A 16,707-nucleotide genomic window follows, 5' to 3' on the forward strand; every position below is an offset into this window, starting at 1 on the left:
TTCATCTCCAGCAATTGCGCTCACTTCGTCAAAGGTTGCAATGGTGGTTCAGTGAAGACATCTTTAGACACCGTTTTGAGCATCAGTGCGATGATGTTCCTGAGCAAGTTGACAGAAGTCTTTTTAGTTGGTAGCCATAGCGAATCCTGATCAGATCCCAGAAGAGCTCTTTGTTGAGGCCATAGCCTTCATCAGTAAGAGGGAGGAGTGTGAGCCAACTGGATGCTCCTTTTTCACATGCCACCTCCTTTAGTTTTAGTTGAGTGGGATCCATTCCTTTCCTTAGTGTTCTAAGATCATTGATTTCGTTTTGTGTTTGATTTCCTTGGTGTCAGTACCATGAATGATTAAGTTATCTTTTGTGATGATCCAGGTTTTACTGGCATTTGGATAGTATCCAAATTTAGGACCAATTTCACAGAGCTTATCCCACCAGCGTTTGAGACTTTTTGTTGGCAGGTGTTCTTCGTAGGAGAATTCTACTAGCATGAGTAACATGGGTATCGTTGCAATTGCATAAGTAGCCATGACCATAGGGTCACCCTGTGTGGTGCCTTCTCTTGATTTTATTTCCCCACCTCCAGCAACAAATAGGCGGGAGTCAGTGGCATAGCAATTGTTGACAAATGTGGCCATTACAGGACATATGATATTTATGTTATGAAGGAAGAGCCTGCGATTTACCGAAGTAAGGCATTACTTGCACCTACCAGCAATAAAGCTTCAGTGGTCTCTTCCTTCTCAAAAATATCCTTCATGGCATGAACAAGCGCTTCACACCCTGCCTCTTGGCCTGCACACACTTGAAGAGACCTACTGAAATTTTTCGTCTTTAGTGATTGCAGTAATTAATAAATAAAAAAGAAAAAGAAAATTTTGTTCAAAACTACCCGAGAAAGACAGTCATTGATTGGATTTAAAACCAAATTAAAATACGTGGGAAAAATACAAGTGAAAGCAAAGTGAATTCTATTTAACTGGATTATCTTCTATCTCTGCGAATCATATCTTGGCTCCTTTGATCAATTTCCTTTCTCTAAATGATTTTCAACTGCCTTAATCTTCAACTTCGAAATAGAGATACAGTCCCTTTAATTTGAATCTCTGTTATGAATCGCTTATTAATTTTTGGGAAAATGTTTTTGAAAGTTCCCTTTTTTGTCCTAATTCAGCTGCGTTAGCCTCCTCTTCAAAAGTTTTCCACCCAGGACATTTTCATTCCAACCCCCCCCCCTTATTAAGTTTTGAGATTTTTTCCAACCCCCCGCTTATTCCAATCCCCCCGGCTATTAGGTACCCGAGAGTAGCTAAAAAGTAGTTTAAATTACCCTCCGGGTCTACAGAGAGAGTCAGCTGTATTCAATTGTGTCTCGTAGATAGAACTAAGAAAGTAATAAAACGTTTTCATACCTCCAATGATATAATTGATTGTTATTGTAATCATTTCCATCAATCCAATCGATGCCATTGCAATATCAAAGATACAAGGAAAACCTCAAACATAATGTTGACGCAATGCATTATAGGTAATCACTGACCCAGATTCTTCCCATGTTGCATCAGAGAAATCCGTCATAATTCTCGTAATTCCATATAATTCCATAATATTCGGTGATTGCAAAGGTCTTGAAAGCGGAATCCAGCCGGTACATCAAAACTTTATGAAAAGTTTTTTTCTTTTGTCTTTGCCTGTGCAATGACATCTGTTTTATCTGTGTTGGCATATTGTTTTTTTTTTTTTCATTGACTTACTGATATCTAAAAAAATAGAATTGTGAGCAAATGAATTATTGATTTCATAGTCATAATTCGTCAAAGAAACATTTAAATACCTTAAGGGAACTTATTTTGGCGGGAACTAATTTTCGCGGGCAGCAAAAATCCTAAAAAAATTTAATTTTGGCGGGAACTTATTTTAGCGAATGGTGAAATTTTTTAATTTTGGCGGGAACTAATTTTGGCCAATGACAGCGTAAATCTGTTCTATTTTGCCTTATTTTGAGCAACTTTGATGAATTTCAGGGTTTATTTTGGCAAGAAAACAAAAAAATTAATTTTGGCGGGAACTTATTTTGGCGAGTGAGCAAAATATTTAATTTTGGCAAATTTTGCCTAAATTCGCCAAACCCGCTAAAATTAGTTCCCGCCAAAATAAGCTCCCTTAAGGTATAAGTTAGACAGTTTTAACACACTTTCGTTGGAAAGATATTTCAAGGATAGACAAATCTTTTGCAAGAGAGAGAGGCAGAGCACTTTTCTCTGGATAAGTGTGAAAGGTAACAGGACAATTCTCCCCCGTGATATTTGCACCCCAGGATCATTAACCCCTCTTCTTTTTCGACCGCATTGTTCTTATTAAAGAGCAATTGTCCTGGGGGCAATGGTCCGGGGGGCAATTGTCATGTGGCCCACACGGGGGCAATTTTCCTAGAATCGTGTGTGAAAATAACAAAGTAACGGGTCAAAAAAAGTTGCTCAAACTTTTTTGAGGTCAACATTAGACTAGACTATGCTGACATTAGACTGGCATAATTATAATAGAAAATAAATTCAATTCCAATATAATATTTAAGAGAAAACAAATTTTAAAATGTAAAATAAGCCCTCCCAACATAACAAAACGATTTATAAAATAATTTATAATTTATATTGTAGGGTACTATACACTATTTTTCTAATAAGAACAATGCAACTCAAAAATGCCGAAAAATAAGAACGCTGCTGAGTTTTTTGGCAAGAAATTTAGACCTTTTCATAAATTACGTCACGAACATCACTTGCCTCGTATTCAAACATACCATGGTGATTATATCCCTTGAGACATTAAATGATTTATTTATGAATAGAAAGTAGTTTTAATAAAATCCGCTGGGAATTAATCACCATGGTAATAATATCAAAACGAGGCAAGCGATGTACCAAGAAACTTTCTTGGATGTACGTAACGTAATTTATGAAAGGGTTATAGTAGTAAAATTAAGGTACAAAGCCTAAAACGCCTTAATGTTCCCCAAAAAAACTTAGAATTTAAGAAGAATTCAAAGCATTTGAAGCAGGGAAAAAAATTAGAACATTCAAGCCTCAAAAAAAATTAGTGGTTCTTATAAAAAATGAGTGTATGCTATCATTTTGGCGACGGACGAATTCTCAAATCCGTGACACAATTTGATGTACACGTTTTTTTTTATAAGGAACCTTAACTTTGCTCTGAGCCTGGAGTTCCTTATTTTTACAGAGAATTTCAGTCTCAAAGTTCCTTGTCGAGTTCCTTACTACATAGGAAATTTTGAACTTTTTGCCCCTTGAAAGATCAAAATTTGGTCAAATTAGTCCCAATAAGGTACATTATTTTCAAATCCACTTATTCTCAGCCTGAGCAGTTCCTTAACAATTCCTTATTTTTTGAACCATTTTCAGCCTCGAGTTCCTTATAAACGTGTTCCTTATAAAAAAACAACATGTATTTGGATTTCATTAATATGATGTATTTGCTTTCACTCAAACTACAGGCAAAGGTCAGAATTTATGTACCTATAGAAATTGAGAGGTAATAAAAAATCAGTTTAATCCTCTAGCTCGAGCTCTAATACTATAAATTCGATATTTTATAAGTTCAAAATAAGAAGTAGATTTATAAACTATCTTTTGGTTTTTTATATACTCTACATGCGTTTAAAATTTCTTTGGTTTTTAAGATATATAGCTAAATAAAATTTTTCTAGCTAAAAATCAACCTAAAATCTAAAATTACTTTTCGAGAATTTGATAATAAAACTAGGTTGAGGTCGAAATTTAAAAATCTTTAATCAGTTTCTCCTGGTAATACTGTACACACGATGTTAGGGGGTCCAGTATCATTAGAATTTCTGAATAAAAAACTTCAATAGATACTGCAGAGTTCTTTGAATTTTTTGGGTTTGAGAGTATCCCTGTTAAACCATTCACCGAAATCTAAGCCTTAGCCCTTCGCAATTTCATCCACATTTTTCTACTTTACCTTGAGAAAATACAACAGGGAGTGATCGGCTTTTTAAGAGAGCCTTATAAAAAATACCAAACGAAAAACAAAACAAAACAAAACGAAACTAGAAAATGCAGAACCATCACTGGCAAAAAATCTGTGGGTTTTCTGGCGTCCATCGGCAAATCAAAGAAAAATTATACACGAAGTCAGATGATATGTTGTTTTTTTGATAACCCCCCTGTTCATTTTGATTTTCACCACCAGAACACCACAAACTACCTCCAGACAAAAACTATGGCAACCTTTTTCTCTATAAGAGTCCCTTAACGCGATAAATTATAACAGCTTCAAGTATAACAAAAAGGTCAAATTAAAACGTTGGGTACTGGAGTTGCCTAAGATTTTCATGATTCATACCTTAAACAATTTTTCTTGAAGGGATCTAAAACTGTGAAAAAGAACCTGTTAAATAATTTATCTAATCTAAGCAATTAAAACTAAGAAATACTAAAAAGATATATTATATTATATTTAAATTATACTCTAGGGGCTGAGTTAGGTCCCGTATGCGCATCGGCGTATAGTCATTGTTTCTTTTGATCATGAAAGTATAGTCCTTGAAGAGTCAGAAAACGTGTGTGGCGTTATTTGGATCAGGCACAAATTTCCATAATGACGGATTTTAGATTTTCAACCCTTTTTAGCCTATGCTGATTAAGAAAAAGGTCAGAACCATGGTCTGAAAATTTTGCTATCTCGAGCTATGAAGTACTTTCGTTTTCAAAACTTAGAAAACGTAAGTACTTCGTATCTCTTGATAACGAAATTTTCAGACCATGGTTCTGACCGATTGGTATATAATATGCAGGGTTTTAAGCTCAAAAAATATTTTTCTTAGGCTAGTAGAGCCTAAGAGCCCATGCGACGAAAGAAAATTTTGAATCCGCCATTATGGATTTCGAAATTCATGTAGAAAAAAACTTTTCCTGGATTTTATTATTTGAACGGTAGGCAAGACCCTCCGAAATTTCAAGTAAATTAAGTAAGCCAATCAAATGTTACAGCCACGCAAATCTGGAACCAAAAGTAGTCATTTCAAAAAATCGAAATCGAAAGTGCTTCATATCTCCAGATAACGAAATTTTCAGACCATGATTCTGACCTTTTTCTTAATCAGCATAAAATTTGTGATCGATTGGTATATAATATGTCTATGTTTAAAGTCAAAAAAAATTTTCAAGCAAGAGGGCTAAAAAGGGTTGAAAATCTAAAATCCGCCATTATGGAAATTTGTGCCTGATCCAAATAACGCCACGCACGTTTTCTGACTCTTCAAGGACTTTACTTTCATTACTGTATCAAAAGAAAAAATGACTATACGCCGATGCGCATACGGGACCTAACTCAGCCCCTAGAGTATTATGTTGATTTTAAATTATATGTTGATGTAATAAAGTTTAAATAATAGTTTAAAAATGTGTTATTATAGTGCGTAAATCTAAAATTCGAAATTAAAAATCCTAAAACTAAAAAAGTTAAAAAATAAACAAAACAAAACAAAAACAGTTAACAAAATAGCAAGCGATGTATTCACCAAAAAATATACCAAAGTTTAAGCCAGCTGTGTCTTAAAATGGTAACGGAACACATGAGGAAAATTCAATTAAATTTGCTATATTCAATCAACTCTCTCTAATTCGAATCTCTATTATTCGAATCTTTCTGTAATTCGAACTAAAATATTGGTCCCCTCAGTTGAAAAGTGGTTTAAATTACTCTCTGTAATTCGAAAGTTTCTCTAATTCGAAAACAATTTTTAGTCTCTTGAAGATCGATTTAGAGAGTATACCAATCAAAGAATGTATTTTAGAATTCGGTGCATTGAATTTTATACTAACATATCAATTGAGATCAAATAGGGATTAAAAACCTTTCATAGGGCTCGTGAGTTAAACAGATTTCGGTAGAAAACGCCCTTTCTAATGGAATTTATAGAGATGGCATGAAATCAGGCAGTATTCGAGCAACCGGTTGCCAAATACTTTATCGGAGAAAAAATATTTTGAGGAGGTGACGAAATTTTCCCCGACTAATTAAAACCCCGACATTTTTTCCCCGATAAGGTATCGGGCGATCCATTGATGGTCAACATCACTTTTCCGAAAACATCGAACGCTAGAAGGAGCAATCGCTAAACCACTTACAAATCCACGGCATGCAACCAGTCTTCCAAACATTGTATCCATCCATCATAGTATTATCAATTTGGTTTAAAAATTTCTAATAGTATCGTTGTTCAACAAGCCTTCCATGATTTCAAGCCATCAACATTAACATTGAACGGAGGATCTTATTTGTTATAAGTGTAGAAATGGTTTTAAGAGCTTTCTCCTTGATGGGGACTGGAAATAAGTTCGAATGAGAGAAGTTCGATTAAGCGATTTTTCGTTTCACTTACAGCGCCATAGACAGACATAGAATGTATACTTTTCACTTTATTCGAATCACCACCCATCAAGTTTTGTTCCACATGTGTTTTCGATCGTGGTGAATATGATAAAACCTTGGTAACCTTTGATGAATGATCTGTATCCCATTACCAACCATTCGATCCATTACTTCCCAATCTTCTCCGCCCCATTTATCTTTGAACAGCTTCTCATTAAAACCTAATCAAATGAGTACAAGATAAAATGGTTATTTGTTAGTTTATGACGATCTTTCGGATACAACTTCGTAAAATTCTCTAATCCCTTCTCGTGAATATTGGACCCGCAAAAAAAAAGGAGTACTGCTTTTAAATACTGAGGAGAGGTTACTAAAAAATGCTCCTGAAAAAAACATTTCTTCTTATAAAATTTACAATTTCAGTTGAGCTTTAACTGTTCTTGGCCAAAATAATTAAGCTTGGAGTTCAACTTACATCCAACCTTCATCCAATCACTTTTATACATGGACATCATGCCAGTACCATAATCTAACCAAATTGTTGATTTCATCTTTGGTGTATATTGCTCATGGTCACCACATCCCATCTTCATCAAGGTTGGATTGTAAGCTGTACGATTCTGAATGGTCAACTGTTAATAGAAAGAAAATATAGAGAGAACAAAACGATAAAGAAGCGGCTGTAGATCTGGGAGTTCGAATGCTGAGGTGGAGCGCTACACCTACTCTCAGCTCCCAGTAACTTACGCCTAGATCAGAATGCCCAATCTAAGCTACTCATTCACTGAGTTGACGGGTGACCTGGGATCGAACCCACAACTCTTAGGTTGTAACGCGAATGCTCTACCGACTGAGCTACCAGCTACTACTCTGTACCAGAGTGTATCTCACGTTTATCACTTCGTAGTACACTCTGTGCGCATTGTTTGTTTGATAAAAAAATTCCCGTACGGAGACCTCTGCAATATAGTATGATTTATAAATAGTAACACTTCTCTCATCATCTCCCCTCTCTCACCAACACTCCATCGCAGCAGCCGGTTTGAAAAATCTCAAATGAGAAAGGAAATGACAACAGACCATTATACGGCAACGAATTTCGAAATTAGCCGTAGATACTGGGTCTGTGTACAGACAACCGGCCACAGGCTCATATTAAAAATGAAGGAATTTAAAACTCACCTTTCTGATTCGATCAAAGATATTCAACGGTAACTGCAAATGTAAATCCAGTATAAAAACAATGCTATTTTCATTTTGAACATGTTTGATCCCATAATTCAATGCTTTGACTTTGCTAAATTTAGTAGACAATTTGCTATCCCGTATTGGGTTCAAATACTTAAATTTCAATTTGCTGGCTTTCAAGATCTGCTCATAATCACCATCCGTACTGTTGTAATCAATCAAATTCAAAATAACCTGAAAAGGAAAAAAATTCCAAGCTTGTAAATTCCTTCTTTAAGGAAGGAAGTATTCGATTTTAAAGGGACGAGATGGAGTTTTTACAAGCTCTTGTTTGATTTGGTTGGTCGTTAACCAATAATAAAACAATTTTGTTAATTTTTTCTAAAGAACGCGTCCTTTTTATTACTTCAAATGACCAATTATTGAAGTATCTTTTTTTTAAACATCTCTACTGATTTTAAAGAAAGCCCCCCCCCCCCACCAACCATCTAATCACGTGATCACGCAAACTTTAGTTACTAAAATCGCCCAAAATTGTTGATCACGCAAAAAATAGCCAAAATCACGCATCGCGCCTCAAATTTTCACGCCATCACGCAAAATGTTGAAGGGCCTCTAAAAGGGGATCATTTTTGTTGAAATCGAACGTCATGTTACTATGTTGGAAATTATGTAATTTTGGAGGTTGCTTGTACGTATCTCCAGGGTGATTTCGTTACAAACAATAAAATACAGGAATCTAATTCTTACGTTTGTATCTTTGATTTCTGCCAATAACTCTTCCAACATTAAGATCAAATAATTCAACCACGCCCTTTGATTCTTAATGGCTGTCATTAAATTAATTTCAACTTGTCCATGACCTTTTGGCGCCCATTCACGTACAAAACATAAATCTTTTGTAGGTTCATTGATCGGTTCAACAAAGTGCGACGCCCTGAATACTTTCGAGCCATGGCTTTTATTTCGAACGTCTAGTTCGACGAAAAAGTACTTAGGACCTGATGTAATAGTTTGATTGTGAAGTGGACCAAAATTACTCATTACGTAAACAACATTGACAAGTTCCAGGGTGCTAAAATTTAAAGGAAAGGGAAAAAGGGTTTATAAAAATGGAATATGGCAAGCTTGTTTTAGAACATCCAGTGACATAAGAAACGTTGTTAAATCTTGATTTAAAGTCCGATGCCTTGCAATGACTTGTAATGACTTTTTCCTTGTATCCAAAACATGTACAGCAGGTTAGGGCGGGAAAAAGTTGAATGTTTTAAATCAAGCAAGTGAGTATTTACTTGTATCCCGGGGTGGGGGTACAAGGTTTGCGAGGTAGCGGGTATGTCGAGCCAAAATTCGAAAATCGACCCGAGAGAGGAAAAATTGGCGTTTTTGGGAACCTTAGTTAGAGAGACTTTTCTAAAAATTTTTGTCGATTGTCACTCGACTTTTGACCAAATTTTGGAAAATCACGACGCTTTTGAGAGAGGAAATTTTGATTTTCGTGAATTTTGCACCCTTACAGAGACTCAATTTGCTTTTTATTGGTTCTTGTACCCCTTGAAAAAGGGATCCTTATGGCTCGCACGTAGACGGCACCGATTTTGCATAAGTACCCCCCCCCCCCCCGGGACTTGCATTCATACTAAATTGAACAAAAACATAAAAGGTTTTAAGGCAAAATACTTCAGAAGAGAGTGAATGAAGAAAAATTAGAAAATAACTGATTTTGAAAGCACATACCTTTGATGTGCCCTTGACAATTTCTTGAATGTACGATCTGCAATTTGAAGAGCCGTTGCTTTATCCAATAAAGTGTATCGATTATCTAAACCGAACTTAAAATATTCTTGCGGATAACTTTTAACATTGTCTGTGTATTCGTTATAACCTTGATATAATTGGTCAACTTTTATATACCTCTTTTCGCGTTCCTCGCAATATAGACCAGCTTCGTCGATCAAATGTCTGCTTTCTAACATTGGTAATTTATAGAAAGATAATCTGCGTAGCTCGCTATCATTAGGTGAATATATAGGTTTTGGATCATATTTTTGTTTCAAAAGGCCTGGTACCATTTTCCCATCTTGATGAAAAAGATTTTCTTGACCAATAGCTGTGTATCTATTAAAAGTAGATCCAAATGGTTTCCATTGTAAACTATATTTAGTGAAATGTTTACCACCTTGAATGATCTCAAGAGCGTAAATTTGGTCTTTCTTTAGTTCAATATTTTGACTTTCAATTTGGAACATGGCAGATAACGGAATCACTTTATCCTGAGCATCCATAGTAGCTTTTGTTAATTTTGAATGAAATAATTCTTTTTTCGAATCATACCTCATTTTAGGATTAATTTCATTGATTTTGGATAACGTCAGCCCTGTATCGTACACTAACACTTCAGCACCGTCTCTCGACAATAGTTTAAAATCAAAAGAAGCAGTTTCTTTGACAAACAAATAACCTGACATTCGCCTGTATAAGTTTGAACCAACAGTTCTATCTTTATCAGCCAAGGTTAATGTAATAGCGCTTAGTTGTGGTACTCTAGGTAACAGTGGATGCCAGATAACCTCCGTAGATTCTCGCGCCATGCAAAAGTCAAACCACCAATCCATCATGACACCTTTTAAAATATTGGTAGAGCCCAGCTCCTTGAATACTATTTTGGTATCTCCTTTGAATCTAGTATCTGGCGTGGTTGAGGGTGACGGAGGAGGTACATTTTGTGCTGGCGGAATTGTCTCAATTATCATTTTCTTGTCTGCACCTACTTTTGTGTCGTAGAAAACATTAAATATTTTTCCAGATTTTGAAGCAATAGCGTCTTTAATCGTATTTGTATTAACCCCTTTCTCCAGTAATAACTTCTCATAATATGCAGCTAGTTCGGCTAACGCCAACGTCTTTGTAGCACTTTCACATTTCACTTTTTGAACAATTTCAACAGCTGTAGTACTATTGGATCTCCATGACAAGATATTCAGATTGACAAGGACAACAATGGTCATAATAGAACACGCTACTATCTTTGTCCATCTTGATTGAAAAGGGTTGGAAACCAAAGTGATTCGGCTTCGCATTTTTTATTCGCAATTAGCATTCGCCAGTAGCATTTTAAAATTTTTCGTTTTTTTGTAGCTCCCCTTCTCAGGGATTCATATCTAAAAAGGAAAAGGAAAAAAAGTTATAGAAAAAAAAGTTCACCAATATGGAAGATCTTGCAATCTGTTTGAGAGAGTATAAACAAATAAAAATGCTGGATTGCTTACTTTTTAGCCTTAATTCATATGTTTGTTAAAAATATTTCAGATATTGTCTTCGTGGAATAATATTCCCCAAAAAGTGCAGATATTTTGAGAGTAAATCATCAAATAAAAAGGGAAAACAAAACTTTTTGAATAATATATATCTTTGAAAATGTATCATTCATTCATAATACATTTTTATAAAAAAGGTTGTGTTTTGTTTTTATAAGGATAAATTATTTCCTATGGTGTGGAATCTTTTATACACTTTTTTCTTTTTTAACTTTCTTTCCATTTTAACAGTTAAAAGAAGAAAAATGAAATATCATAAGAGTGAAGAAAAAATACGATTCAATTAAAAGTAAATGATAAATGTAGCACCCCTATAGGAGGACATACTGGTGTGCTAAGCATGTTCTTAGCTAGGGTTAATTTGACTCGGGGTACTATAAAATGAAATAGTTGTTTTCTTCTATAAATTAAATTCCAAAGCAGAGTGAAAAGATTTTATTAAAGAAATTTTTTGGTCTAAAATGCGAATTTTTCTTTGAATACTTGCAAGATCTATTGTCAGATCCAAAACTTAAAGCTAAAAAAACTAATTGCTCAAATTCCTGCATTTACAGGCGTTTGTTGTAATTTCCACAGACAGACAGACAGACAGACAGACAGACAGACAGACAGACAGACAGACAGACAGACAGACAGACAGACAGACAGACAGACAGACAGACAGACAGACAGACAGACAGACAGACAGACAGACAGACAGACAGACAGACAGACAGACAGACAGACAGACAGACAGACAGACAGACAGACAGACAGACAGACAGACAGACAGACAGACAGACAGACAGACAGACAGACAGACAGACAGACAGACAGACAGACAGACAGACAGACAGACAGACAGACAGACAGACAGACAGACAGACAGACAGACAGACAGACAGACAGACAGACAGACCAAAATTTTCAGCTTCTATCCAGTTAAACTGATGTTGAGAATTCTTTGCAAAAGTGTGGAGCAAAATTTACTGTCATTATTAAGCTATTAAAGTATTATCTTATTTATTCTTAATTTTTTAAATTGCAGTACCAGACTTGGTTAAAATCTTAAATCATTTAGCCCATTTCAGTAGAAAAAAATGCCTGACAACAACCCATACCACCTTGAGAAATCTTGTTGATACACTGATTTGGAGTCTGCGGGATCGAATTATGAAAGACGGACGTAAGCCTAGGGTACTGTAAGAATGGGGGTTGGTCTAGATTAGGTGACATTTTCCGAAGACAGTTGTTTTTCACTATGTATAGAAGAAAATTTTTTAAGGCATTAGCACTTGTGCAAACCTGAAAGTCAGAAATTAAAGCTTTTATTTTTACATAAGTGGTTACAATTTGCTGATATAAGCAAAAAATGTTTTTCTTTTCCTCTTTCTGATCAATCTTGCTCCACATCCGTGTCAATCCAATGTGAAAAAGCTTTTTAATTAAAATTGATGAGTAACCAAAAAGTGTCAAATGAAAAAAATATCATTGGGGACTTAGTTGGCTTGGTAGTTTTATCGAGGACACCTAAAAAGTAGGCTTAACCATGAAAGTTTTATATAAACAATTTATGTCACAGAAACTGGAAATAAAATATAATGCTACACTCTTATGAAAGGGGTAAAATTGTGTCATCACAAGCGATTTGAAATATTTTGCAACTTTTGTGAACGTTCTACAACATTTCTAAACTATGGAAGGCATTTTATTCTTTTTACAAGAATGTTCCATTTTATTTGTAAAGTTACTAGCGATGACACAATCGTTTGTTCACAACCTTGGTGAGAACAAACATGAAGACCTTAAGAGAACAACGGGTAGGTGATAAAAATTATGTTGAAGAAGTTGTAAGAAACCAAATTGAGATTTAAGGTACAAGTTGACAAGAAATGCTAAAATTCCTCTCCAACTTTTACAGCAGCTGTGGCAGCGACCACCATGTTTGTTGTTGTGAAGCTTTGTCTTAGATGTCATTACAAAAACGCTACTCCGTCACAATCCATAATAAATTTTATGCCCTATGAATCGAAGGAGAAACCATAAACCAACAATACAATTGTTTTATCAAAGCAAAATGATTAAACCGCTAAGAAACTTATCCCCAAAGTTCAAGGGAACAAAAAATCAATGATTAGCCAACGACCCAGAAGTGATTGAAGCAGACAAACACTTTCAAGATGCCTTTGAAAAGTAAGTTAATAAAAATGACAATGAATCCCATGAAATACTTCAAGCAAGAAAAAATAAGTTTCAACAAATCTATTCAACCCTTCAAGAAAGAGAGCTACACAAACGCACAGAACAAAATGAAAGAAAGTTGACAGCTAATCAATAAAATAACTAATCAAAGGAGTTCTAAACAAGGAATGATAAAAGGAGCCTCTAAGGCAGTCTGGGTGAAGAAATTGCTTGTGCATTTTAAAATAATCTCCTAGGCGAAGAAATCGAAACAGATCCTAATGAAATTTTCCAACCACAACCAATTCTTAACAAACTTAATATCCACGATAGAGAATCCATCCTAGATGAATTTCGTAAGGAAGCTTCTAAAAGTATCCCAGTCAAGACAAAATACCCCCAGAAGTTTTGAAATACTGTGAATTGTATGGTACTGTGAGAACGGGTAATTTGCATCAGTGAAGGTTAGTATGCATAGCCCTCAAATTAATGACCTGTCTGGTCATATTAAAATGATGATTTACAAAATTTAGGGATTGTAAAATGTATATCTCCTAATCATAAAAGTGATGTCATGCATAATTATGTTTAATATCAATATTAAAATTTGACATGCTGACATGTCAAGCAGCCATTGAGAAAGATCTGAATTTCCTCGCCATTAAAAATTCATGATCTTGCATGCTTTTTTTAACCAACCACGTTGTTTTATTTACCTGCGATTCCGTCAGTGGGTAACTCGTTATTTGATGACTATGCAAGTTTCCCTCTACTGATGCAAGTACGACTCTGCCAATGCACCTGACAGTCCGGTGTGTTTGCATGGTGGTGTCAAAAAGTATCCCTCAGCCACACCGGAAACCTTTTGTCCAGTGTTATTTCTGGTGTTAATTTTTTGAACTTGTTCTGGACACTGGACAGAGTTTGTTTCAAAAACAATGTGCACACTGGATGCACTGGACTCAAGTCCGGTGTTGAGATTGTCTGGTGTTGAGATTGTCTGGTCAGTCTATGCTTAAACTCCTATATCAAGATTACAGGATTTTGAGTGCAGATTGATTTAACTTTCGTTTTCAGTGGTTTCACTTTCGATTTCAAGCCAACATCTTAGCAATGGGATGCTTCCCATAGTTACAGGGGTTTGTGCAGATCTGACATATTGATGTTTGTAAGTACACTTTATAGTTTTGATTCCCATTGAAGAATAATATTCTAGTTTTCATGTTATTAGATGCTGTTTTAGAGCTCTAGAGCTAGCCTGTAAGGCGACAATCAATAATATGTTCTGTTCGCGTCGCCCAACCGACTCACCTTCAAAACATTAATCCCGAGTCGGCCCAGTCGCAATAATGTTGGAATATTTTTTCGAAAGCTAAACTCTTTTCTACATCACCATTCGCTTCAATTTTTTGTTTACTTCACCCACATTGAGTCCCATTTGAGTTTTTTTTCGTCCACCGTCATTCAAAATATCAACTTGAAATTCACTGACGTGATACTCTAGAGCCGGGATCCCTGAGAGCCAAAAATCAGGTCCAGTTTTAAGGTCAACACATTTCACTGGATTTATTAAAGCAAATTTAAACAGGGCAGCAAGATATTCTGTTTTTAGCCAGTCAGGAGTTTTTGCCTAATTAGGAAAGTTTTTAACTATTATTTTTTCCCAACTTTCCTAATTAGGAAACCCTTAAGTGCTTAAAAAAGTTACCTTTTCTCCTAATCACTTTATAATCACAAGTTCTAACCATGACCATTAGTTTTAGTAAGTCAAAATTGATCTATGTGCAAAAAAATATGAAATCTAATGGGCGGAGTGTTGAGATATACCGCCCTGAAGAATAACTTTCCTAGTTAGGAAATTTCAAAGCATTAAAGCCCTGGATGCGTTTTAAAATTTTGTTTCCGTATCATGTAGAAAGGGTTTTATCAGGTTAGTGTTTTTTCAAAAGCCATATCTCTAGTCTACACAATAGACAGCTCCAGGCTTTTAGGCCTTACTCTTGGTCTATAGGCACTGCTATAGGCGGCCACTAGTAACACCCACCGGGAATGGCTTATTAATATATTTAAAGATAATAGGCAACTTTAACAAAAGATGTTTATCAATAGAGATTTCAAATAAAAGAATGTTTTTTTAAAACACAGCTGATTGGCTTAGGTTTCGAAACTCTCTATTGTTTCAATAAAACCTCAGTGCGCACATGCAAGTTATCCAGAGAATTTCAATATTCAAAACAAGAGCAGAACTCATATCCCGAAGAGAAACGAAGGAAGATATGACGTAGCCTACCATATCTCAAGCACCTGCTTGGAATACAACTTGAAATTTAAGCGTAGACACAAGTGTTACGCATAAGCCAAATCGCATATTACGAACAACCTCTAAATTGCAGAGTACAGGGAAAAAAAAAATCGGAATTCAAAATGGCGGCCAAGCGCACGCTGATAACTATCAAAAATCTTTGTTTTTCAATCAGCTACTGCAGCTCAATAAATCAATAAAATAATTTGAAAGAAAAAAACAAACCTTGAACCTTTCATGAATCCAAATAAATAAAAGTATTCATCTAAAGTGAAGATTACATTTCAAAATAAAACGATTTCCAAACCAACCTAAAGTCAGTGTCTGCCAACTAAAAGTTTCTTAATTACTTACTTACTAACTTACTGCACGATTTAACGTCTGTGGTTCCCAGCATCTGGGGTTGGACGCCTTCCTCTAATGATTGAACGCCAGGCTGCACGATCATTAATCATGTCGACAGTTGCATTAGCAGATTTGAGGTCGTCTTTTATACTGTCCATCTATCGTTTTTTTGGTCTGCCCAAATATTTACCTTCCACGACATGGGAAAGGATTTTCTTTTGCCAACAATCTTCATCCATACGTTGGACATGGCCAAACCAGCGTAGCCTACCTTGGCGTAGCAAAATGTCAATTGAATCAACGCCAAGCCTACCCCTAAGAGCAGTCATAGAGATTCTTTCTGACAAACGTGTCGAACAGATCCACCTGACCATAGCATTATCATTGCGAATAAGCCTGTTATAATCATCCACAGTTACAGCCAAAGTTGAGCACGTATGCAACATGACACCTCTCACAGCCGATGAGAATACACGACCACGACACTTGATGGGAATACTTTTATTTGTTAAAATGGGAAGTAACTCCCTGAATTTCTTCCATGCTGATTTGATACGCGAAGTAATGGCATCAAAACAGCCACCATTGTTACCAAACATATCACCAAGATAACAAAAAGTCTGAACAACTTCAAGATTAGAACCATCTATAGCAAAAATACTAGGTGGAGGTACAACAACAGGATTTAAACAGGCTGGATAAACATAATTTAAGTCTTCCTTCAGGCGACCTTTTATCCCGGAGCAGCGTATGTGTATGTAGCATTGAAACCTGCTACATAGAATAGAGTTGCTTCCTACACCCTTATAACAAATGAGCAAGCTTTAACAAGAGTTCATCCTTTGTTTCTGCGATAATAACAAGATCATCAGCGTACAGTAATTCCCACAGACAGCTAGTTCGAAATTCTCGGGACAGAGCCTCCATGACAATTATGAACAACAGGGGACTTAGGACTGAGCCTTGATGGACACCAACATTTA

The 16,707-nt window shown here is 35.6% G+C and overlaps 2 protein-coding genes across 2 annotated transcripts in view; one reads left to right on the forward strand and one right to left on the reverse strand.

Moving 5' to 3' along the window:
- Nucleotides 1-16,707, forward strand: part of LOC136815453 (N-alpha-acetyltransferase 50-like) — a 431,221-nt gene that overhangs the window by 345,648 nt on the left and 68,866 nt on the right. The window lies entirely within an intron of this gene.
- On the reverse strand, nucleotides 6,291-10,757 carry LOC136815432 (uncharacterized). The gene is made up of 5 exons (XM_067071883.1): nucleotides 9,338-10,757; nucleotides 8,351-8,675; nucleotides 7,595-7,834; nucleotides 6,888-7,044; nucleotides 6,291-6,633 (listed from the first exon to the last, which is right to left on the reverse strand). Exons 1-5 carry the CDS (start codon nucleotides 10,678-10,680, stop codon nucleotides 6,479-6,481), a joined length of 2,220 nt encoding a protein of 739 aa, XP_066927984.1. The 5' UTR covers nucleotides 10,681-10,757; the 3' UTR covers nucleotides 6,291-6,478.

The sequence above is a fragment of the Clytia hemisphaerica genome, unplaced genomic scaffold (genome assembly GCF_902728285.1).
Source record: "Clytia hemisphaerica strain Z4C2 unplaced genomic scaffold, Clytia hemisphaerica genome assembly, whole genome shotgun sequence".
Classification (NCBI taxonomy): Eukaryota; Metazoa; Cnidaria; class Hydrozoa; order Leptothecata; family Clytiidae; genus Clytia; species Clytia hemisphaerica.

What these genes read in the sequence shown, in the direction of transcription:
- LOC136815432 (XM_067071883.1), bottom strand. Translation starts at nt 10,680, where the DNA reads ATGCGAAGCCGAATCACTTTGGTTTCCAACCCTTTTCAATCAAGATGG. An exon ending in CAGAAATCAAAGATACAAAC is followed by an intron (nt 7,835 to 8,350) that starts GTAAGAATTAGA and finishes TTTCCTTTTCAG; the next exon opens with GTTATTTTGAATTTGATTGA. An exon ending in TGATTGGATGAAGGTTGGAT is followed by an intron (nt 6,634 to 6,887) that starts GTAAGTTGAACT and finishes TCATTTGATTAG; the next exon opens with GTTTTAATGAGAAGCTGTTC.